This window comes from Saccopteryx leptura, chromosome 12, assembly GCF_036850995.1.
Source record: "Saccopteryx leptura isolate mSacLep1 chromosome 12, mSacLep1_pri_phased_curated, whole genome shotgun sequence".
NCBI classification, from domain to species: domain Eukaryota; kingdom Metazoa; phylum Chordata; class Mammalia; order Chiroptera; family Emballonuridae; genus Saccopteryx; species Saccopteryx leptura.
Window position 1 is genome coordinate 42,890,076 of NC_089514.1, and position 25,561 is coordinate 42,915,636.

A 25,561-nucleotide genomic window follows, 5' to 3' on the forward strand; every position below is an offset into this window, starting at 1 on the left:
GGCCTCAGGAAGGGTTTTGACTTTTGCTCTTACTGCAAATCATGTTTAAGAATATTATCACTTCTGCAAGGTGCTATGCATGTGGGGCAAACAAAAAACTGGTTCTTTTATTGTGTGTGTTTTTCCAAAGTGAGAAGCAAGGAGGCAGAAAGACTCCGCATGCACCCGACCGGGGATTTACCCGGCATGCCCACCAGGGGGCGATGCTCTGCCCATCTTGGGCATTGCTCTGTTGCAACCAGAGCCATTCTAGCGCCTCAGCCATGGAGCCATCCTCAGCATTTGCATCAATGGAGCCTTGGCTGCGGGAGGGAAAGAGAGAGACAGAGAGGAAGGAGAAGGGCAAGGGTGGAGAAACAGATGGGCGCTTCTCTTGTGTGCCTTCGCCGGAATTGAATCCGGGATTTCCACACACTGGGCCAGTGCTCTACTGCTGAGCTAGCCGTCCAGGGCTCTGGTTCATATTTTTAAGCAAGTTCATTTATTTGTTCAACAAATACTGAGCACTGTGTGAGGCACTGAGCGAAACTCCAGCTTGTATGTTAGGGAGGTCTATGAAAGTAAAAAATTAAATAACAATACGAGTTCAGTTTAATTCTAGGGAGCAATAGGAATGATGTTTTGAGGTAGGATATTATTAAACAGCAAATAATGGATGCAGATGAGTGTAGCAGGATTCCAGAAAAGAAGGGTTTTAGCGTAGCCTGAAAAAATTTAATGAGGAATGTCTGTGAATTTTTCTTTAAAGGTGAAATATAATATTTGTATAGCAGAGATACTCAGCAAGCATGTGTTTTAATTCTTGGGATAGAATTTTTGAGCCATTTAATTTACAAGATTGTTATATACATTTTTAAAAAGGGTTTAATATACTAATAGTCATTTTTAGTTTATTCAGAAAAATTTTTCCTATATAAACCTGATTTACAATTTGTCTTGCAAAAGGAAATGTATAACTTAGTGGCTAGAATGTAATGTGTTTATGACTATTATTGTAGTGGTAGATGATGAACATGGAGACTCATGAAAATTGCATTGTCCAATTTGTAATTTTTATTATTTTTTATTTGTAAATTAAATTTAATGGGTAACATTGATCAATAAGAATGCATAAGTTTCAGGTAAACATCTCTATAACATTTGACCTGTTGATTGCGTTGTGTGCCCGTCACCCAAAGTCAAATTATTTTCTATCACCATATATTATTCCCTCTTATCTCCCCTCCCCCAACCCACTCTCTCTGGTAACCACTTCACTTTTATCTATGTCCAAGAGTCTCAGTTTTATATCCCCCCTATTTGTGAAATCATATACAGAGGGTCTTCGGATTACCGCACAGTTCTGTTCCTATGACAGTGATGTAACTCGATTTTTGGTGTAAGTTGAAACACACCCTAGCCTAAGTCACTTACCTATCCTAACACAGTTGTAAAATCATAATCTAGAACATAAAAACACAACTAAGCCAAAAATGGCATAGGTTATCATATTGGGGGACGCCAACTCCCTCACTCGTAAGCCAAGTTACTGCTTATTCTTCTGTGCACAACCAAGCTAGTTCGCCCATGTAGTCCATAAGTACAATGCTAATGGCATAAGCCGAAACACTCACATCTCAACTTTTTTAAGGTTTTATGGGAGTGAACGTAGTAAACTTGACACATCATATGTCAAGACTGTTGTAACCTGAAGATCCCCTGTAGTTTTTAGCTTTTTCTGGTTTACTTAGTTCATTTAGCATAATGTTCTCAAGGTCCATCCATGTTGTCGTAAATGGCAGTATTTCATTATTTCCTATGACTGTGTAGTATTCTATTGTATATATGTACCACATCTTTATCTAGTCCTCTGTTGGGGGGCACTTTGGTTGTTTCTATATCTTGGCCACGTTGAATAATGCTGTGATTAAAATGGGGGTGCATGTGCCTTTGTGTACCAGTGTTTTCGAGTAGATACCGAGTAAAGAGATTGCTGGGTCACATGGTTATTCTATTCTGAATTTTTTGAGGTATCACCATACTTTCTAACATAATGGCTGAACCAGTTCACATTCCTACCAGTAGAGAATGAAGGTTCCTTTTTTGCCACAGCCTCTCCAACACTTGTTATTATCTGTCTTGTTGATAATAGCCAGTCTAACAGGTATGAAGTGGTAACTCATTGTAGTTTTGATTTGCATTTCTCAAATAGCTAGTGAAGATGAGCATCTTTTTATATATCTGTTGCCATTTGTATGCCATCTTGTGAGAAGTGTCTGTTCAGGTCCTCTCCCCATTTTTTCACTGGTTTGTTTGTTTGTTGTTGAGCTTTGTGAGTTCTTTATGTATATTGGACATTAACCCCTTGTTAGAGCTGTTTGTGAATCTCACTCAGCTCCTGTTTGGTTGGCTGCCTTTTTGTTTTGTTGTCAGTTTCTTTTGCTGTGCAGAAGCTTTTTAGTTTGATATCATTCATTTTTTTTTTTTTTTTTGCCTTTACTTCCCTTGCCTTTGGGGTCAAGTTCATAAAATGTTCTTTATGGCCAAGGTCCATAAATTTATTAGTACCTATGATTTTTCTGTGTAACTTAATTGTTTCAGATCTTATATTTAGGTCTTTGATCTATATTTAATTAATTTTTGTACATGGGGACAAAGTGCGGTCAAGTTTTATTCTTTTGCATGTAGCTTTCAATTTTCTCATCACCTTTTACCTTGATTTTATTCTAGTGGTCTATATGTCTGTTTTTTTTGCTAATATCATGCTATTTTGATTATCATGGCTCTGCAGTATAATTTGAAGTCAGATAATGTGACTTCAAATTGATTCTATTCTAGTGGTCTATATGTCTGTTTTTTTGCTAATACCATGCTATTTTGATTATCATGGCTCTACAGTATAATTTGAAGTCAGATAATGTGATATCCCTGGCTTCATTCTTTTTTCTTGAGGTAGCTTTGGCTATTCCTGGTATTTTATGGTTCCATACAAATCTGGTGATTTTTTTTTCTATTTCTTTAAAAAATGACATTGGGATTTTAATGGTGATTGCATTAAATTTGTATATTGCTTTGGGTAATATGGCCATTTTAATTATATTGATTCTTCCAATTCATAAATATGGAATATTTTTCCATTTCATTATGTCTTCTTCAATTTTATTTTATTATTATTATTTTTTCTTTTTATTTATTTTTTTGTATTTTTCTGAAGTTGGAAATGGGGAGGCAGTCAGACTCCCGCATGCGCCCGACCGGGATCCACCTGGCATGCCCACCAGGGGGCGATGCTTTGCCCATCTAGGGCGTTGCTATTTTATTATTATTTTTAAGTGAGAGGAGGGGAGATAGTGAGAACAGACTTCTGTATGCAGGTGGTCCAGGATCTACCCGGCAACCTCATCTGGGGCCAGTGCCTGTGCTTGGGTTCCAAGCTTTTGTTAGTGCCTGAGGCTGACATGCTAGGACTAACCAAGCTATCTTCAGCATCTGGGCCATGCTAGAACAAGTCAAGCCACTGGCTGCGGGAGGGGAAGAGATAGAGAAGGGGAAGAGAGATGGGGAGAGAAGCAGATGATCACTTCTACTGTGTGCCCTGACTGGGAATCAAACCGGAGATGTCCATACACTGGGTTGAAGGTCTATCCACTGAACCACCAGCCAGGGCTATCAAGTTTATTCAGTAATGCTTTGCAGTTATCAGTACATACATAGGTCTTTCACATCTTTTGTTAAGTTTATTCCTAGGTATTATTTTGGTTGCAATTGTGAAAGGAATTCATTTTAATTCATTTTTTGAAGTTTCATTGTTGGTATATAGGAAAGCAGTAGACTTACATATTAATTTTGTATCCAGCAATTTTACTGTATTTTTTTATTGTTTCTAATAGATTTTCGGTGGAGTCAGTGGGATTTTCTATATACAGGATCAAGTCATCTGCAAAAAGTGATACCTTTACTTCTTTCCCAATATAAATGGCTTTTATTGTTTTCTCTTTCCTGATTGCTCTAGCTACTACTTGTAGTACTATGTTGAATAAGAGTAGAGAGAGTGGGCAGCCTTGTCTTGTTCCTGATTTTCAAGGAAAAGTTTTCAGTTTCTCACTATCTAGTATGTTATTAACTTAGGGTTTGTCATATATGGCCTTTGTTATGTTGAGGTACTTTGATACACATTTTATTGAGTATTTTCAACATAAATGGATGTTGGAACTTATTGAATGCCTTTTCTACATCTATTGATAGGACCATATGATTTTTGTTTTTTGTTTTGTTGATGTGGTATATTACATTGATTGATTTCCATACATTGAACTGTCTGTCCTTGTGCTCCTGGAATAAATCCCACTTGATTGTGATGTATTTTTTTTAAATGTATTTTATTCAAATTGCTAGTATTTTTTTCATATTTTTGCATCTGTATTCATTAGAGATATTGGTGTGTGTTTTTCTTTTTTTGTATTGTCCTTACCAGCTTTTAGACTCAGGGTTATGTTGGCTTCATAAAATGTGTTAGGGAGTATTGTTTTTTCTTATATTTTTGGAAGACATTGAGAAGGACAGGTACCAAATTTTAGAATGTTTGGTAGAATTCACTAGTGTAGCCATCTGGTCCTGGACTTTTATTTTGGGGGAGGTTTTTGGCAGTTTCTATTTCCTCCTTGCTTATAGGTCTATTTATGTTTTCCCCTTCTTCATGATTCAGGCTAGGTAGTTTGTATAGTTCTAGCAATTTAGCCATTAATTCTAGATTGTTGAAATTGGTGGCATATAATAAATTTTGTAGTATTCTAGTATGATTCTTTGTTTATTTATGATGTCTGTGGTAATTTCTCCTCTTTCATTTTGGATTTTATTTATATGAGTCCTTTCTCTTTTTTCCTTAGTGAGTCTAGCCAGGGGTTTGTCAATTTTATTGATCTTTTCAAAGAACCAGTTCTTTGTTGTATTACTTTTTTCTATATTTTTTATTCAGTATTTCATTTAGTTCTGCTCTTTTACTGTTTCCTTTCTTCTGCTGACTTTGGGTTGCCTTTGTTCTTCTTTTTCTAGTTCTTTCAGATGTGATGTGAAGTTGTTTTCTTGGAGGACCTCTCCTGTTTCTTGATATAAGCTGGTAATGATATAAACTTCCCTCTTATTACTGCTTTCATTGCATTCAAGAAGTTTTTGTTTGTTTTTTCTTTGTTTTGTTTGTTTGTTTAGAAAGAGAAATGAGAGAGACTGTGGGGGAGTATCAACTCATAGTAGTTGCTTCTCATATGTGCCTTAACTGGGCAAGTTCAGGGTTTTTTTTTTTTTTTATTGTAATACATGAGAATGTTTTCTTTTTTTTTTTCTTTTATTTTTTGTATTTTTCTGAAACTGGAAACGGGGAGAGACAGTCAGACAGACTCCCGCATGCGCCCGACCAGGCTCCACCCGGCACGCCCACCAGGGGCGACGCTCTGCCCACCAGGGGGCGATGCTCTGCCCCTCCGGGGCGTTGCTCTGTCGTGACCAGAGCCACTCTAGCGCCTGGGGCAGAGGCCAAGGAGCCATCCCCAGCGCCCGGGCCATCTTTGCTCCAATGGAGCCTCGGCTGCGGCAGGGGAAGAGAGAGACAGAGAGGAAGGAGAGGGGGAGGGGTGGAGAAGAAGATGGGCGCTTCTCCTGTGTGCCCTGGCCGGGAATCGAACCCGGGACTTCTGCACGCCAGGCCGACGCTCTACCACTGAGCCAACCGACCAGGGCCTAAGTTCAGGGTTTCAAACTGGTGATCTCAGCATTCTAGGTTGATGCTCTATGCACTGCACCACCACAGGTTAGGCGTGAGAAATTTTGATATGTCGTGTTGTCATTCTCATTTGTCTGTATATATCTTTCGATGTCTGCTTTTATTTTTGACCCAGTAATTTTTTAGAAGTATGTTTAATTTCTACATTTTTGTGGTTTTCATCCTTTTTGCAGTTGAATTCTAATTTCTGTGCGTATGGTCTGTTTTTTTTTTTAATTCTTATAATTATATTAAAATGTGTGTCTTTTCATTAGACTATGAACTCCTCCAAAGCATATTTTGGCTTTAACTGATATTTTATGCTTCTTCAGTGCATAATTGTTTTCAGAATTTAATAGGTATCTAATACATGTTTTTTGTGTGACTGAAACATATTTGTAATATTATTTTTTGTTAGCTGATTCCTTTTTTAAAAAAGTTATTGATTGAGTACAAAGAGAGAGAAACATCAATTTGTTATTCTACTTATTTATGCATTCATTGGTTAATTCTTGTATGTGCTCTGACTAGGGATCTAACCTGCAACCTTGGCATATCAGGAGAATACTCTTAACCAACTGAGCTACGTGGCCAGGGCATAGGCAGCTCATTCTTAATGTGCTATAGGAGAATCTTGGAAATATGTATTTTTGAAATATATGCTATGTAGATTTTACCAATTTTTTGATGAAACAAATACTAAGTGGCTGAGGTAAATTTAATATGCATAGGTCAAAAATATCCTGTAAGTTTACCTAAGAATAGAGGACTCTTGAAATTCTTATAACCCTGTGATTATATTTGTTTAGTTTCAAAGCTTTAAAATGTATCATGAAGTTGCATCCTATGTGGGATTATATATTTTACAAAAGGGTTAAGATAAAAATGGAGTATGGTTAAAGTTATCCTTGAAAAATTCTCTTAAATTTATTATAAAATTTCCCTTTGAAATTACAGATTTGTATATATAAACCTGTACAATAATATAAAGTGTATGGGTAGGTATAGTATATAATAAATAAGCCAAATTTTAATTCCTTAACAGAGAAAGTGCTTAGATGAATTCAAGTAAATTAAAAGTATGGTGATTACTATATGCTCTCCATTGAAATAATTTGGATGATTATTTTATTTTACTACATAAAACTTTCTTGCCAGCTAATAATTGTTTCTGTTTTGTATGTACAGACTGATAATCATCTTTTCTCTCCTAGAGGAATCATTTCAGCTTTCCATCCATTTTTATCTATGGACACACTGCCAGTGGAAAGACCTATGTCACACAGACTTTATTGAAAACTTTAGAGGTAAGAATAACCCCAACTCAGTGTTAATTGATTTTTACTCAAAGTTCAAGAGATGGAAGGGATCTGGGAGATTACTTAGTCCAGTTGACCTTTCCCTGAAGGAATATTGTCTACATTAAACGTATTTGACCAACTTTTGTTTGAATATCTTCAAAGATTGCAATATTCAGAAAGGATTGCTAGATAATTTGAGCCTTTGTGTTAGAAAATTATTTTTGATTTCTGACTTTCTTTGGCTGATAATATTTGGGGAAAAACACACATGATAATCTATTCTTTTTTTTTTTTTTTTTTTTGTATTTTTCTGAAGCTGGAAACGGGGAGAGACAAACAGACTGGGATCCACCCGGCACGCCCACCAGGGGTGACGCTCTGCCCACCAGGGGGCGATGCTCTGCCCCTCCAGGGCGTCGCTCTGCCGTGACCAGAGCCACTCTAGCGCCTGGGGCAGAGGCCAAGGAGCCATCCCCAGCGCCCGGGCCATCTTTGCTCCAATGGAGCCTTGGCTGCGGGAGGGAAGAGAGAGACAGAGAGGAAGGAGGGGCTGGGGGTGGAGAAGCAAATGGGCGCTTCTCCTATGTGCCCTGGCCGGGAATCGAACCCGGGTCCCCCGCACGCCAGGCCGATGCTCTACCGCTGAGCCAACCGGCCAGGGCGATAATCTATTCTTTAAAAATATTAAAATACGTTTCTTTTTCATTGTTATATTTATAATATTTATACTGATAATTTTGAATCTCTACAGATACAAAACTGTATATAGCACCTTTACCCTGCCTTTCTTCCCATGTTGCCTATCACAGTGAATGATCTTAATAGTCACATTGTTGTCAAAATTTTTTCTTCTTCCTCTTCCTATTTCAGTAAAGCGAACCAGTAAACATCTACTCTTCATTCTACATTATTAATATCTTGATTTCATGTACCTTTAATCATAGCCATAGCAAACTCAGTTTCATTTACCATTGTTTCTTTCATGTATTTCTGCAATAGTCTCAATGCAATCTATTCTTCACCCCACCCTAGTTCATAAAGATCTCACTTAAGATCATTAGGAAAACACTCCAGTGCTTTTTCGTTACATATGTGACCCTTCATAAGCTGGATTCAGTTTATTTTTCATAATTACTAAGAATTTGGGCTGTAGAATCTGGCAGACTCATGTTCATCTGGGTTTACCACTTTTTGCTTCCCCATCTGAAAACAAGCTAATAGTGACAACATGTGGAATCATTGTGATATTTAAATGAGTTAAAACATGAAAAATGCTTAGTACAGTACTCAGTATATAATAATCACCCAATAAAGGTTATCCGCTATTAGTAATGATTATTGCCACACACACCCTCTATCATGTTCTAAGCCAGGATGAGCAAACTTTTTCTCAAGGGCCAGATAATAAATATTTTAGGCTTGTGGCTATATAATTACTATCACAACTCCTCAACTTAGTGTGAAAGCAGTTGTGGAAAGTATTTATCTGAACAAGTATAGCTGTGTTCTAACACAATTTTCTAAAACATGACTGGCCATAGGCTGTGTAGTTTGCTAGCCCCAGTCCTAAACTCCAGCTCTGAGGGTGCATGTTTCATATGGCATTCTGAAGGACTTAGAGTTCCTGCTCTCTCACTTTCAGGCCTTGGCACATAATGCTCCCTTTGCTTGAAACAGCTTCCCTATAGTCACTCACTGGGCCTCTATTATCCTGTGGCGTAGCAGATACTTATATACTGTGCTATGTGTTGTTCTGCTTACAATTTGGAAAGTCGTTCTTGACTCCTTAGGGTGTTTTAGATTCTCTGCTTAATTCTGTCATAATATTTAGTCATTTTAGCTGTTATATTGTATTTGTGTTTTGCTGGCTCAAGACTGAATTTCTTAAGATTATCCTCAGCACCAAGCACAGTGCTTGGTACATATCAGCTTGTGAATTTTAGCCTTTGATCCCTGAGAACACCTGGGCAGTTTCACAAAACGGATGCCTTGCATTCATACTAAACTCAGAACCTGAAGGTACAAGGTCCTGGAGAACCCATTGTATAAAGTGTCCAAAAATAAAGACGTTGAATAAAAGCATGAAAACTGAATAAGGAAGTTAAATATTTAAGGAATGTATTTCATTTTTAACACATAATTTTTGCTGTTATTTGATCATTATATGTAAATGATGTAATACTACTTCTGGTTCAAGTGCACAAAGAGATACTTAGAATATGCTACCATTAAAGGTCCAGACACTTATTTATAATGGATAGCTTGTGGCCTCTAGTTCAAAAAGGAATGAGGATAAAAGAGGTCAGCAAATGCTGGGGAAACGGTGCCTAAGTAAATATATTATATAGCCTTAGTTACATCATTACTCAGAGAAAGAAAAGCCCCCCCTTTATTGGATGAGATTTATAGAATATCACTAGATAGTTATAGGTTCCATATTTGTGCCAAATGCCACAAGTTATCTTTTTCTTAGTGATCAATACTGCTTTTGTGATTTTATCCTGAAAACAGACTTGAATTTGTGAGCAAGCCTTTTGTTTCCTTTTTACTTGAGGAATTATCTCCATTTTGATAGTTCTCTAAATGAAGAGCTAGTTCTCAATATTCATAGGATGATTACTATGGTTTTTAACTCTTAAAATTATTTTTTTAATCTAGGTGCATTCATCATTAAGAATATTACCTTAAAATTATAAATATGAAATTTTAACATGCAAATGTACTTGGTTTCCTTATAAGAATTCTTTAGAGGAAAATACAAGTTTGCTTTGAATCCTTATAGGGAACAAATGGCAAACTCAAACGACTGAAGTGAGTTTAATGCAGGGACCATTGCACAAAGGTTGAAGAAATATTAAGGGAACCAGTAAGGGATGGTGAAGCAGTGATAGGTAGTCTTTACCTCTCCCAGACCTGAACAGGCCACAGGAAATTATTAGTGGACACCAGCAAGAAAAGGTAGCTTCAACTAAATACTACCCAACGGAGGCTGTGGCCTTTGGTAGAAGGTTGTAGCCACTGTCAAACTGTGGAGCTCTGAGGGGTGGGCCTGGGGATCAAGGGAATGCAACTTTTCTCTCTTACTACTCTCCTTCAGTCTGCTGCTGCTTCTTCCCACTGGCTGAATCCTATCGGTGCCAGAAAGTAAGAGAGTCTGGGCTATGCTTTGTGTAACATTCAGACTCTTGGGACACAGCAAGTTGGAAGATTGTGGGGTAAAGGTTTAGAAGGGCAAATGGGAAATATACAGTAGAGCCATACTTGTGCATGTGTGTGTGTATCTTTTAACACTCCTTTCGGTATTTTATTTTCAGCTACCACATGTCTTTGTGAATTGTGTTGAATGCTTTACCTTGAAGTTGCTTTTGGAACAAATTTTAAACAAGTTGAATCATCTTAGTTCTTCAGAGGATGGGTGTTCTACTCAAATAACCTGTGACACATTTAATGACTTTGTTCACTTGTTTAAGCAAGTAACCGAAGCTAAAAGTCTCAAAGATCAGACTGTGTATATTGTAAGTATTTAATTATATTATATTATCTCAACTCTTATTTGAAAACTGGTTTGTTTATAAGCTCAATTTCCAAATGTTTGTTTTGACTCTCATTATGTGCAGTACACTATGCAAGGTTGAAGGATTTGGGGATACAAAAATGATTTAGATCTATTTCTTTTTTTTTTTTTGTATTTTTCTGAAGCTGGAAACGGGGAGAGACAGTCAGACAGACTCCCGCATGCGCCCGACCGGGATCCACCCGGCACGCCCACCAGGGGCGACGCTCTGCCCACCAGGGGGCGATGCTCTGCCCCTCCGGGGCGTCGCTCTGTTGCGACCAGAGCCACTCTAGCGCCTGGGGCAGAGGCCAGGGATCCATCCCCAGTGCCCGGGCCATCTTTGCTCCAATGGAGCCTTGGCTGCGGGAGGGGAAGAGAGAGACAGAGAGGAAGGAGGGGGGGGGTGGAGAAGCAAATGGGCGCTTCTCCTATGTGCCCTGGCCAGGAATTGAACCCGGGACTTCTGCACGCCAGGCCGACGCTCTACCGCTGAGCCAATCGGCCAGGGCTTAGATCTATTTCTTATCCAAAGGGAGCTTCAGTGTAGTAGAAGAGTTATGACATATAAGCTGACATGAATATATGCAGAATGTGGTAAGTAATAGCCATGAGATGCAAAGTACTGACTTAGTCAGTCTGGTACAGCTTCAAGAGGTGATAACATTTGAGATAAACCTGAAGGAGTGATTAGGGTGTTAATAGGATGAAACTGAAGAAGAGGAATTTCAGATGAAGGAATTATATAAGCCAATACATACAGATGGGAATGAAGGCCAGGAAATGTGAAATAGTATAGTTTTAGTGGGTTATAAGTATAAAGGGAGAAAAAGGACTAGAAAGGTAGGTAGTGGCACATCACAGAGTATATGAGAACTATACTAAAAACACTTTATTTCATTTACTAGATGAAGGAGGTAGTGATGATTTTAGAGCAACAAATAATATGCTTTGGGAAGGTTACTCTGAAGGCATGCTGAATAGGTGAATTGGAGGAGGTAAAAGGGTGAAGGTTAGAAGAATGGTTTTGAGGCTTTTGTAGCTGTTTACATCAGAGGGAATTTGGGCCTGGACTGGAGTTGGGCAGGAGAAAGGAATAAATGGAAGAGACAGCAAAAGTCAAACTTGTTAATTGTGTATGGAGTAGGTTTGTGGGGAAAGATGAATCAAGTAATTTTACCCTTACCAACTGAGGTAGGGTAAGAGACAAGATCATTGGTGGAGAGGAATTTAAGGAACGTCTACTATATCTGAAGGGGATCATTCATGTATGTGTGAAATAACCAAAATATACAGGAGTTGTATCAGAAAAATGATAGTCCAAAACTGTAATATTTAAGAATGAGCACAAATGACCCCAGAATATTTGGATGGCTTCAACAAGTAGAATTTCAATATTCTAGAAACAGCCATGAGGAATAATTCGGGCCCTATTCATTTTTCAAGTCCAGTGTTTCAGTATTTAATTGACTAAATATTAAGGGTGGAAAAGTTTGCAGATTAATTTAGTGTAGAACATTTTTTAGAATAAGTGTATGGACTGTTCAGCTATGTAATATATGAATTGGTAACCTTCATTACTTAGAAATCACATAGAAAGGTGGCTGAAAATGTTTTCTAGTCAATAAACTAGTTTCCAAATCAAGAGTCAATTAGAATGCCTTCATGTAACTTATTAAGAAAAATATTTGGATCTGAATTCAAGTTTTTACTTCTCTGAATATTAATTATCTGATAATTGCTTTTGAAGAAGGATCATTTATTAGAATACCATAGTTATTAATTAGACTTAGTTTACTATATCAAATCAGAATGAACTATTAATTTAGGACTCCAGTTGTATTTTGTATTAAAATGGGCATAAAAATTGACCAATTTATTTGAATTAGTCTGTGTACTCAATTAGAAAGTTATTTAAATGGAGCTTGACGGGAAAATTACATAATGTGAATGCATAATAGGGAAACTAATTTATATATTTTTAATAGTAAATAATTTTAGCTTTGTTTTGTCTAAACTAATTAGGAATGAAATATCTTAAGTTGATTACTCATGTATTTTTTTCAAGTTGTCTATTAATAAAAAATGTATAAAACAATTTGTTTTATTTAGGGAAACTATTATATTCCCTGCATTTTAATTTTATTTCTAATTTAAATAATTATAATACGCAATAAGATCTACTAGTAGAGTATAAATGATTCAACAGCTTTCTTTGGAGAAAGGGTGATTTCAATTCTGGGAAGAAAATGTACAAGAGGCACCTAAAACATCCTGCCATAATGGAAAATTAGGATATTAACTACTACTGTGGTTAATTTAAGAAGACACAGGATCTCATGGATCAAAAGAATTAATACTGTTAAGAAGTCCTTACTTCCCAAAGTGATTTATTAATTCAGTGTAATCCCTATGAAAATTCCAATGGATATATTTGGTGGGACACTTGAATCCATGTAAACACAATAAATTAAAAACTAATGAAAAATTTTAAAAAAGAATAAAAAAATTCCAATGGAATTTTTCACAGAAATGTAAAAATTATTCTAGAATTTCTGTAGAATCACAAGACCCTGAATAGCTAAAGAATTCTTAACATAGAGAAACAAATCCTGAGAAAGCTAGAACCTCCTGATTTTAAACTACAGTATAAAGCTCTAGTCATCAACACAGTATGGCACCGGCATAAAAGTAGACACACAGACCTATGAAAAAGGAGAGAGAGAGAGAGAGCCCAGAAGTAAACTCACATATGTATGGTCAATTAATTTACAACGAAGGAGCCAAGAGTATACAGTGGAGAACAGATCGTCTCTTTAGTAACTGGTGTTGGTAAAACTGGCTAGCTACATGCAAAAGAATGAAACTGGACCAGTATCTTACACTATGCACAGAATCAACTTAAAATGGATTAACACTTGATCATAAGATCTGAAACTAAAACTCCTCGAAGAAACACAGGAAAAAAATGTTCTTTACAGGCCCTGGCCGGTTTGCTCAGTGGTAGAGCGTCAGCCTGGCGTGCGGAAGTCCCGGGTTCGATCCCGGCCAGGGCACACGGGAGAAGCGCCCATCTGCTTCTCCACCCCTCCCCCTCTCCTTCCTCTCTGTCTCTCTCTTCCCCTCCCTCAGCCGAGGCTCCATTGGAGCAAAGATGGCCCGGCTAGAGGTTCTAGCCAGAGCAATCAGACAAGACAAAGAAATAAAAGGCATCCATATCGGAAAAGAAGAAGTAAAGGTATCACTTTTTGCAGATGATATGATACTATACATCGAAAACCCCAAAGAATCCACAAAAAGACTACTAGAAACAATAAGCCAATACAGTAAGGTCGCAGGATACAAAATTAACATACAGAAGTCAATAGCCTTTCTATATGCCAACAATGAAACAACTGAGAAGGAACTCAAAAGAATAATCCCCTTCACGATTGCAACAAAAAAAATAAAATACTTAGGAATAAACATAACAAAGAATGTAAAGGACTTATATAATGAAAACTATAAACCATTGTTAAGGGAAATCGAAAAAGATATAATGAGATGGAAGAATATACCTTGTTCTTGGCTAGGAAGAATAAATATAATCAAGATGGCTATATTACCCAAAGCAATATACAAATTTAATGCAATTCCCATCAAACTTCCAATGACATTTTTTAAAGAAATAGAGCAAAAAATCATCAGATTTATATGGAAGTATAAAAAACCCCGAATAGCCAAAGCAATCCTAAAGAAAAAGAATGAAGCTGGGGGCATTTCAATACCTGACTTCAAACTCTATTATAGGGCCACGACAATCAAAACAGCATGGTATTGGCAGAAAAATAGACACTCAGACCAATGGAACAGAATAGAAAGTCCAGAAATAAAACCACATATATATAGTCAAATAATTTTTGATAAAGGGGCCAACAACACACAATGGAGAAAAGAAAGCCTCTTCAATAAATGGTGCTGGGAAAACTGGAAAGCCACATGCAAAAGAATGAAACTGGACTACAGTCTCTCCCCCTGTACAAAAATTAACTCAAAATGGATCAAAGATCTAAACATAAGACCTGAAACAATTAAGTACATAGAAGAAGACATAGGTACTCAACTCAGGGACCTGGGTTTTAAAGAGCATTTTATGAATTTGACTCCAATGGCAAGAGAAGTGAAGGCAAAAATTAATGAATGGGACTACATCAGACTAAGAAGTTTTTGCTCAGCAAGAGAAACTGATAACAAAATAAACAGAAAGCCAACTAAATGGGAAATGATTTTTTCAAACGACAGCTCAGATAAGGGCCTAATATCCAAAATATACAAAGAACTCATAAAACTCAACAACAAACAAACAAACAATCCAATAAAAAAATGGGAAGAGGATATGAATAGACACTTCTCCCAGGAAGAAATACAAATGGCCAACAGATATATGAAAAGATGCTCATCTTCTTTAGCTATTAGAGAAATGCAAATCAAAACGGCAATGAGATACCACCTCACACCTGTTCGATTAGCTGTTATTAGCAAGTCAGGTAACAGCAAATGTTGGAGAGGCTGTGGAGAAAAAGAACCCTCATACACTGTTGGTGGGAATGTAAAGTAGTACAACCATTATGGAAGAAAGTATGGTGGTTCCTCAAAAAACTGAAAATAGAACTACCTTATGACCCAGCAATCCCTCTACTGGGTATATATCCCAAAAACTCAGAAACATTGATACGTAAAGACACATGCAGCCCCATGTTTATTGCAGCATTGTTCACAGTGGCCAGGACATGGAAACAACCAAAAAGCCCATCAATAGATGACTGGATAAAGAAGATGTGGCACATATACACTATGGAATACTACTCAGCCATAAGAAATGATGACATCGGAACATTTACAGCAAAATGGTGGGATCTTGATAACATGATACGAAGCGAAATAAGTAAATCAGAAAAAAAACAGGAACTGTATTATTCCATACGTAGGTGGGACATAATAGTGAAACTAAGAGACATTTATAAGAGTGTGGTGGTTACGGGGGGGAGGGGGGAATGGGAGAGGGATAGGGGGTGGGGAGGGGCACAAAGAAAACAAGATAGAAGGTGACAGAGGACAATCTGACTTTGGGTGGTGGGTATGCAACATAATTGAACGACAAGATAACCTGGACTTGTTATCTTTGAATATATGTATCCTGATTTATTGATGTCACCCCATTAAAAAAATAAAATTATATAAAAAAAAAAAAAAAAAAAAAAAAAAAAAAAAAAAAAAAGATGGCCCGGACGCTGGGGATGGCTCCTTGGCGCTAGAGTGGCTCTGGTCACGACAGAGCGATGCCCCGGAGGGGCAGAGCATCGCCCCCTGGTGGGCAGAGCGTCGCCCCCTGGTGGGCGTGCCGGGTGGATCCCGGTCGGCGCATGCGGGAGTCTGACTGTCTCTCCCCGTTTCCAGCTTCAGAGAAATACCAAAAAAAAAAAAAAAAAAAAAATGTTCTTTACATCAGTTTTGGCAATGATTTTTGGATTTGACACCAAAAACAAAGACAACAAAAGCAAAAATAATTTAGTGTGACTACATCAAATTAAAACGCTTCACCCAGAAAAGTAAACCATCAACAAAATGAGAAACAACTTACAACAACAAAATGAGAGAAGATATTTGCAAATCATATATCTGATAAGGGGTTAATATCCAAAATATATAAGGAACTCATACAACTCAGTAGTAAAATAATCTGATTTAAAAAGGAGCAGAGGAACTTAATTGACGTTTTTCCAAAGACGATACCCACTGGCCAGTGGGTCCATGGAAAGGTTCCTTGGCAGCAAGCATTCTTCATTAGAGAAAGCAAATCAAAACCATAATGAGGTCACCTCACACCTGTTAGAATGGCTGTCATCAGAAAGATAAGAGATAAGTTTTGGCAGGGATGTGGATAAAAGGGAACCCTTTAGAACTGTTGGTGGGAATGTAAATTGGTTCAGCAACTTGGAAAAATGATGTGGAGTTTTCTCAAAAATTAAAAATAGAACTACCATATGATTTAGCAATTTCATTGATGAGTATGTATTCAAAGTAAATGAACTCAAGATCTTGAAGTTATATCTGCACTTCCATATTCATTATAGCATTATTCACAATAGCCAAGATATGGAAATAGCCTAAATATTCGTCAGTGGATATAAAAATGTGGTATACACTTGATCTTAGCAAGAAGGCTGAGAAGTGATAGATGTGGTATATATTGTTAACCTAAAATTTAAAAGCTGACATGAGAGGCAAGAGGTATTTATTTGGGATCAAAGAATTGCAATTTGGGTAACAGATTTAGCAGAAACCCAAATACTGTCCCAATTATAGAGTGAAAGCACGGGATTTTTATGAGAAATGGAAAGGAAGAATAACATGAAAAGAAAGAATCCTTGTTGGTGCTAACAAGTTGAGCTATTCTTAGCTATATACCATTGGTTACTGATTTGATCTTCAGATAGAGTCCATAATCATTGGTCCTTGTGGTCAAGAGGTTTGCTTTCCTGTTGGCTTTACAAACAATTGTTTGTAAAAAAAGGTTGGTTTTAGCTCAGGGCAAAGATCTGGTTTAGCACAAAGATTCAAGTAATAAGACATGCTAGGCAGTTCATCTAGAATTGCGACTTTGACTCCATTTGAAATGCTTGAGTTTATATTATTTTCCGCTTTCAGCCACAAGAAAGAAGGAAGTCCTGCCATTTGACGCAATACAGATGCATCTTGAGGGCATTATGCTAAGTGAAATAAGTCAGAGAAAGGGAAATACTATATGATCTCACTTGAATGGGGAATCAAGCTAACCTCAAGGAAACAGAGTAAAATGGTGCTTATCGGGGCTTAGGGCAGAAAGGGAAATGGGGAAATGTTGCTCTTCAGACTTCCAAAGCTATGAAAGAGTAAGTTTTTAGTCTGTTTAAGCCACCAAATTTGTAATGATGTGTTACTGCAACCACAGAGTGCTAAGATAGGCCCCACTCATTATTCTGAAAATTGGTACATAAAGGGAAAGAATCAAGCATTTATTTCTTTTGTCCTGTATGAACTTGTTTCTGAAAGCTAAATAGGGAATGATGGAAAGTTCTTCCTAGAAAAATGTCCTCCAATAAATGCAGAAAGAATATATGAGATTATACATAGTTTTGCAATTCTTAATTAAATATTGTACATAGGCAGTGATAATCAATTGATGCTGAAATCATTTAGTCAGAAGCTACTGGGGAGCTCTGTAATGGATGGATCAGGTTTATAACACTTGAACCTGTCAGTCAGTCTTAATATCACCAAAAAAGAGAGAGAATCAGGTATTATATGCTTGCTGATGTAGTTCAATAAGAAATATACAGCACTATTTGTGAAGTATTATTACTCAAAACTCGAACCTGAATCTGATCAAAAGTATGGATCTACCTATTATTTTACAGTAAATATAGAGGACATAGGAACACATTAAATGATACTACAAAAATGCAATCAGCCAATCTAGAATATAGAAAAAAAATGCAATCAACTAATCCAGAATACGGAAAAAAAAAAAAAAATGCAGTCAGCCAATCCTGAATTGGAAAGTCCTACATGACAAATGACCTGGTTTCTCTAACAAATACCAGGGAAAAAAAGGAAGGGTCATGGAACTGTTACCTTTTAAAACAGATTTTAGACTACAAATAAACCAAATATCATAAGATACAATGTGTGGACCTTTTTGAATCCTGCATCAAATAAGCTAACTATGATGTTCATGGAACAAATGGGGAAATTTGAATATTGGTTTTGGATGATATTAAGGAATATTGTTTAAGTTTTTAGGTGTGATAATGATACTGTAGTTATGTTTTAAAAAATTAGTCTTTTGTAGCTCTATACTGACATATTTATGGAGAATGGTATGTATGGTATTTCCTTTAAATTATCCAGCTAGATGGTGGAGGGAAAAGTGAGGAGTGGATAGAAGAAACAAGATTGGTTATATGTTGATGTTTGTTGGAGCTGGGAAAAATATATACGGTATGTGGGAATTCCAGCTACTAATCTCCCTACTTTGTTTATATTTTAAAATTCCCATAACAAAAAGTAAAAAATGTTTGAGTAAATTTTTAAATAGTGTTTTAAGAACTTCATTTTTTTATGGACTAATGAATGACATCTTCAAACAGGTTTTAAAAAATTTTTTAATCCTTTTTAATGGAAATTTCAAATGTACAAAAAGAAATAGTGTGGTATATTCAATAATTACTAACATGTGGCCAAACTTTTGTGTGATCTCTACCCCATTTATTATTCCCTGAATCACGTCATCCATAACAATATGTTTATACTGTATCTATATCATATGTCATTTATAAATCTGTACGTGTACTGTATCTCTATATAGTATACTATATATCTATAGAAGGTAAGTACCTTTAAAAAAAAATGAAACAGTCCTAATAGCATTGTCCTATCACTGAACAAAATTCTGTCTTTCTTTTTTTTTCTTTTTTTTCTTTTTACAGAGGGAGAGAGTCAGAGAGAGGGATAGACAGGGACAGACAGGAAAGGAGAGAGATGAGAAGCATCAATCATCAGTTTTTCGTTGCGACACCTTAGTTGTTCATTGATTGCTTTCTCATATGTGCCTTGACCGCGGGCCTTCAGCCAGACCGAGTAACCCCTTGCTGGAGCCAGTGACCTTGGGTCCAAGCTGGTGAGCTTTGCTCAAACCAGATGAGCCCGCGCTCAAACTGGCGACCTTGGGGTCTGGAACCTGGGTCCTCCGCACCCCAGTCTGATGCTCTATCCACTGCGCTTCTGCCTGGTCAGGCAATTCTGTCTTTCTTAACATTATCCATTATCCAGTTAAACAGGGTTTAGCATGCAGTTATAGTTGAAGCAAGAAAAATTTTATGTGATGAAATTCAGAATTTTCTGTGTTTCTCGGGTCATAAAGAGGTATAATTTTTGTTTATGGTGGACAGTTATTATTTATCAAATAAAATAAAGAATGCACATGGTTGTATTTCTTGGGAACCTAAGAAAATGTCTTTAGACATCTTATATCATTATCTTTTTCATAGTATACCTGTAAAATAAACCTATTTAATGTAGCTTAGAATGACTCATTTTCTATTTAGAAATTTTAATTAAAACATTATAAATAGTCCATTTTTAACTTATTTGACCTATTTTAAAATCTTTCACAAATTAAATAGCAATTAAAAATTATAGTTTTTTTTTTACCATGGGAAGTTCAATTCTTGAATTATACATTATTAATATTTATAACATAATTGTAAATGTTTTGTAAAGGGCTTTGCAAATTGATTTTGATGCTACATTTCTTTTTATAAGGTTCTAGATAAAGCAGAGTATCTAAGGGACATGAAAGCGAATATTTTGCCTGGGTTTCTTAGGTTGCAAGAATTGGTAAGTAATGTGTGAGAGTCTTTTTTACCTATGGCCTGATCAAAAGATTATGTTGTCAACTTTATCCTTTTTGTCAATCTGATAGGCGAGAAATGATTATCTTAATATATAAATTTGCATTTCTCTGTTATGAGTGAAATTAATATTTTTCAAGTTAAAGCAATTTGTGACTTGATAACACTTATTCTTCTTTTTATTTCTAATTATAACTCACCAACCCTGTTTTCTAGTAGAAGATTTTAGGTATTTGCCTAGACTAAATGCCAGTGAGCTAGACTTTGAATTTCCTGCAAGAATTAAATTTTTTTTTTCATTTCAGTAATTTAAAAATAGAATGGTATGTCTATTCTGGATCATCTTAATTCTATACAATGGTCACTCAGTGTCAGAACCAGCTTTGTACTTCAATTTACACGTGTGTTGGCACTGAATAGTATCAGTTCTCCTACAATTGTCATGGCCTGGCAATAAGCAGGCATCTTTTTCATGGGCAGATGTGTCAGGGGAATGCCAAATATTATGGCAATAACGGGATTTTACAGTAATTTAAATAAAGAAAATTGGTAAGAGAATTCAATGTTCACCAATACTAGTTGGTATAGAAATGCTAAACTCAAAAGAACTGTGGCTGTTTTTTATTAGAACCATGTTCACAAAATGAGCAAAGATTTAGTTTAAGCAAACAGTATTCACGATATTCAGTTAATGTTAATTTAAATTTTATTGATTTTCTAGTTTTGCATTAACAAATTTTAAGTGCTTTGAGAATAGTTTATATCTACCTAGTTTTATGTCTATTATTTAAGAATTAAATAACATTATATAATAAAAATTAAGTAAATATTTGAGGAGGTAGTGCTTAGAGTGGTTCTACGTTTTAGAAGTTCAATACATTACTCTGTAATTTGAGGAACTGCTACAAGTTCAGAGAGATTTTCCAAGTGCCACTGAAACCATTGTGTGCTTAATGCTGACTCCTAAAATTTACTTTTAGTATTAGTTTTCTGTGTCCAATATGGAGAGGACGGGAGGAGATTAAGTGTTTTCCTATGAGTTTCCTCATATAATCTAGCTTTTCCCAGTTTGATTGACTGCATTTTACTACTGAGATCAGGGACCCATCCTGTTTGAGCAGATGTCTCTGTCTCCTTCGCTTTTTCATTATTTTGTTGTGTTTGCATCCATATCCGATATTTCCCATTGCCTTGGTCTTGGACTCCGTCTCTGGTTTTCAGAGTGCAATCCTACTGTCCTCTGCACTTCCAGTATAACTTACCCCATCTTTTCCCCTCATGTCCGGTTATGATGATCTATGTTTCTTCACAGGAGTTAGGCCTGTCTCTTTTGTTTTTGTTTTAATTATGGAAGCTGAAGAAAATTAAAGGAGACACAGTAATCTTCATTCTACCAGAAAAGAGAATTGTTGTTTTGAAATTTCTGAACACATGATTTTATGAAATGCTTTCAGATATAATATTTTTAAAATTTTTTTGATTGATTATAGAGAGGAAAGGGGAGGGAGAGAGAGAGAAAGAAACATCAATTTTTTCTTTCCACTTATTTATGTACAATATTTATTGGTTGATACTTGTATGTGCCCTGATCGAGTATTGGATTCACAGCCTTGTTTTATTGGGACAATGCTCTATCCAACTGAGCTATCCAGCCAGCACTGGATAATCATATTTTAAAGTAAAAACAACTCAGTACTTTGAATCAAGATTGTGTTTAGCAGCATACTTTTTTATCCTTATAGAAACAAAATTAAGGATTGTTTATATAAGACCAAATACATTTAAAACCAAAAATCTTTTATTTTGTTTATTTTATATTTTGTATTTTTCTGAAGTTAGAAGCAGGGAGGCAATTAGACTCTCTCATGCATCTGACCGGCATCCACCTGGCATGCCCACCAGGGTGCGATGCTCTGCCCATCTGGGGCATTGCTCCATTGCAACCAAAGCCATTCTAGCACCTGAGGCAGAGGCCATGGAGCCATCCTCAGCGCCTGGGCCAACTTTGCTCCAATGGAGCCTTGGCTGCAGGAGGGAAAGAGAGAGATAGAGAAAAAGGAGAGGGAGAAGGGTGGAGAAGCAGATGGGCACTTCTCCTGTGTGCCCTGACCGGTTATTGAACCTGGGACTTCCACACACCAGGCTGATGCTCTACCGCTGAGCCAACTGACCAGGGCAAAAATCTTTTCTTTTTTAAAGGTGCTAAATTCTTGTGGAATTATTAATTTATTGAACTCAGCTGCCTTGTTAATCCAAAATTTTTTTCTAAATAATGAAAGTTGAAATATAAGATTGCATATATTAACTTAGGAATCAATGAATTGTAAATCACCATCAAAGTATAGTATAATTTACTTATGAGATATGGTTCTAAGAAGTTATAGAACAAAATAGTTTTCACTTTTGTCTTAGTTTTAATTATGCAAAATGAAGAAAATTAAAAGATGCATAGTAATCTCCACTGTACCAGAAAAGAGAATTGTTGTTGAACCTTCTTATCAATGTAGGAGATGTCAAAAAGAATATGGGAAAAATAAAAAATTGTATTGAGAACGCAGAGGTGTATACAGATAAATTCTAACTAGTATATGGAAGACATTTGTAGCTTCTTTGTAGAAGGATAACATACATGGTAGGCTACTCCTCTTAGTGTTCTTTTTGTATACTAATTATAATTTCTAAATATATTTCACATGATATCTGTTTACTTAACACTGGTGTTTTAGATCATTCTCTTTTATTTTTAAGTGAGAGGAGGGGAGGTAGTGAGACAGACTCCTGCATGTGTTATGAACGGGATCCACCTGGCAATCCCTGTCTTGGGCTGATGCTCAAATCAGCAGAGCTATTTTTAGCACCTGAGGCTGACACGCTTAGACCATCCGAGCTATCCTCAGTGCCCAGGACCATGCTGGAACCAACTGAGCCACTGGCTGCAGGAGAGGAAGAGGGAGATAAGGGGGAGAGGGAGGTGAAGAGGAGCGGATGGTCGCTTCTCTTGTGTGCCCTGACTGGGAATTGAATCCAGGACATCCATACATTGGGCCATCACTCTATCCACTGAGCCACTGGCCAGGGCAAATCATTCTTTTAAAAAAAATTTTATTGATTTGATTTTAGAGAGAGAGGAACATTGAATTGTTGTTCTACTTATTTATGCATTCATTGGTTGATTCATGTATGTGCCTTGCCTGGGGATTGAACCCGCAAACTTGGCTTATTGGGACAATGCTCTAAGCAACTGAGCTACCATGCTTGTTTGTGTTTTTTTTTTAATGTATATTGAAAGTCAGTTTTACTTAATAATTTGTGTGACAATAGCCTTTAAAGAAAACTTAAGTTTTTCTAACAGTAATATGTGGCCATATAATATGGCTTATCTATTTTTCTTCAACTCTTATTTCTTATTTTTAGAGTTTCTGTAGCCATTTTAATGAAGTGAGATGTTAAATTTTGCCTTTTTTGTTTATTGATTAAAAGCTAATGATTTCTTTGAAAATTCCCATAAAATGGTTTTGTCTTAATTATTTAAGCAAATGTGTTTCTTAATTTCTATAAAATAAGTCCTAGCATTCATGGGTAACTGAAGTATTGATTAACCTAAAAGTTTTATGGAAATTCCAAGTAATTATGTATGAAAATTTGCAAGTGGATGAACTCCTTGATTAGGTTTTCTAAAGATGGTGTTAATATGCAAATGATTTGTTTTATGTTAGAACTTTGCTGGAATTATTTGAAAGAAAAATTCAAATGGAATTACTGCTCTGATTAAGATTTTTTAAATGCAAATTTTTTTTTCTTTTACAGACTGACAGAAATGTGACTGTTATCTTCCTCAGTGAGATTATTTGGGAAAAGTTTCGTCCAAATACTGGATGCTTTGAGCCATTTGTGTTGTATTTCCCTGATTATAGCATAGGTAAATTATAAAACATTGTTTTGACAAATGATAGTTGGTAAAATAGTCTTTGGAAGATTAAACCAGCATGTTCAAATTGGAATACTTTCCTTAATCTGTTTAAGTTTATGTCCAGTCTCAAATAAAATGTAGCTTATGTTTCTGCTTTTATGGAGGTTTAATTTTAGAACTCTGAGGGGTTATTCTTGTGTAATTACTAAAATTTTTTGAATAAGCAGTTTTCACATATGAGCTAATAGTGTGGTTTTACATTTTTTTAGATAGTATAGTAAGATACACACATACACGTATATATTGCAGTTGTAGCATCCATACAAATAAGAATCAGATTAGGTTAGCAAAGTATATTAAAATTATATTGAAGTTTTTATTTACTTTGTACTTGGCTTAAGTACTATGTGATATACTTTTGATTTTGTAAATCTCTTTTTTGATAGCTGTAATTTTTAAAGTACCAATTGCTAGCCCTTGTGCTTCTTACTTCTTTTTGGTTTGTTTTTAATCTTAAATTTCCTAGAACCTTATGATTTTATCTTTGGAAGAAAACAATAGCTTTTTGTGTTCCTGAATAGTTTTGTAGACTAATACTGTGATGTCACTATAGAAATAGGATATTTCTGAGATTGTAACTGTGAAGCATGCAATGATGAGCAGAATCTGAAAAAAGCATTCCTTGACCCTATCCTGGAGCTGATCAGCTCTAAATATTCATTGTTAAGATCAACACAGTTTTGTCTATTTTCACAATAACAGCAGTCAAAAAAACACCTGCCTAAACTAATTAACTGAGATTTTTTTTAAAAAGAACCCAAAAATAGATGAAGAGAATCCTATTTTCAATAGCTTTTGTTTCATGAAAGTCACAAAAACAGGAGACAAAAAATGGATAGGAAGAAAATAATAAATAAAAAGATTTCATTTAAAAGTTTTTTTTGTTTTTGTGTCATTACTGAGTTAAAATTTTTTCATGACCCATTTTTCATTGAAATATTTAGAATATTTAAGGAGTTTATAAAAAATTTGATTTTCTGCATTTTAGTGAAGTTGGATTAAAGTATAATGAATTATAGAATTTGGTTAAAATTTTAAAAACTGTGAAGGTACAAAGCAGCATAGAAGGAGAGAAAATAAGGACATAATTAAATAACTAACATGATCTTGCCAATTTTAGAGAGTATAAGCTAATAGATTTTTGAAAAGTATATAATAATGGAGCTAAATTTAATCTATTACGTATTAAATCCAGTGCCTTTTACATTTCAAGTTCTCTTTTTTTAAGCAAAAATCCCTAATCACACAAAAAGACATTGAGGAAGGAAGCATTAATTGATAAGGCAAATTAGAGTAAGTAAGCATGGAACCAGAGCAAGAGGTTGATCTTAGTGACTAAGTCATCTAATTGTAATGTGCTACATATGTCATCTTTATGAATATGGTGTCTGGTATTGAGGAGACCCTCTCCACTCAGAGTGACACTGGGGGCACAATTTGGAATTCTTGTTTTTTGGTCTCTGCCACATGAAGATTGCTCATTTTTTGGAAATACTTTTTATTCCTTCAGGTGGATTATAATGCAGTGGATCAGGATTTTAGTGTTTGTTATCATTACCAGTCAAGATAAGT

General features: G+C 35.9%; 1 protein-coding gene across 1 annotated transcript in view; it reads left to right on the forward strand.

Annotated features, from left to right (window-relative positions):
- Positions 1-25,561, forward strand: part of ORC5 (origin recognition complex subunit 5) — a 111,443-nt gene that overhangs the window by 1,204 nt on the left and 84,678 nt on the right. Inside the window, exons 2-5 of the mRNA XM_066354167.1 lie at positions 6,949-7,041; positions 10,350-10,550; positions 19,931-20,005; positions 23,827-23,938. Coding sequence (XP_066210264.1) covers positions 6,949-7,041; positions 10,350-10,550; positions 19,931-20,005; positions 23,827-23,938 — 481 coding nt within the window. The remainder of the gene's footprint in view (positions 1-6,948; positions 7,042-10,349; positions 10,551-19,930; positions 20,006-23,826; positions 23,939-25,561) is intronic.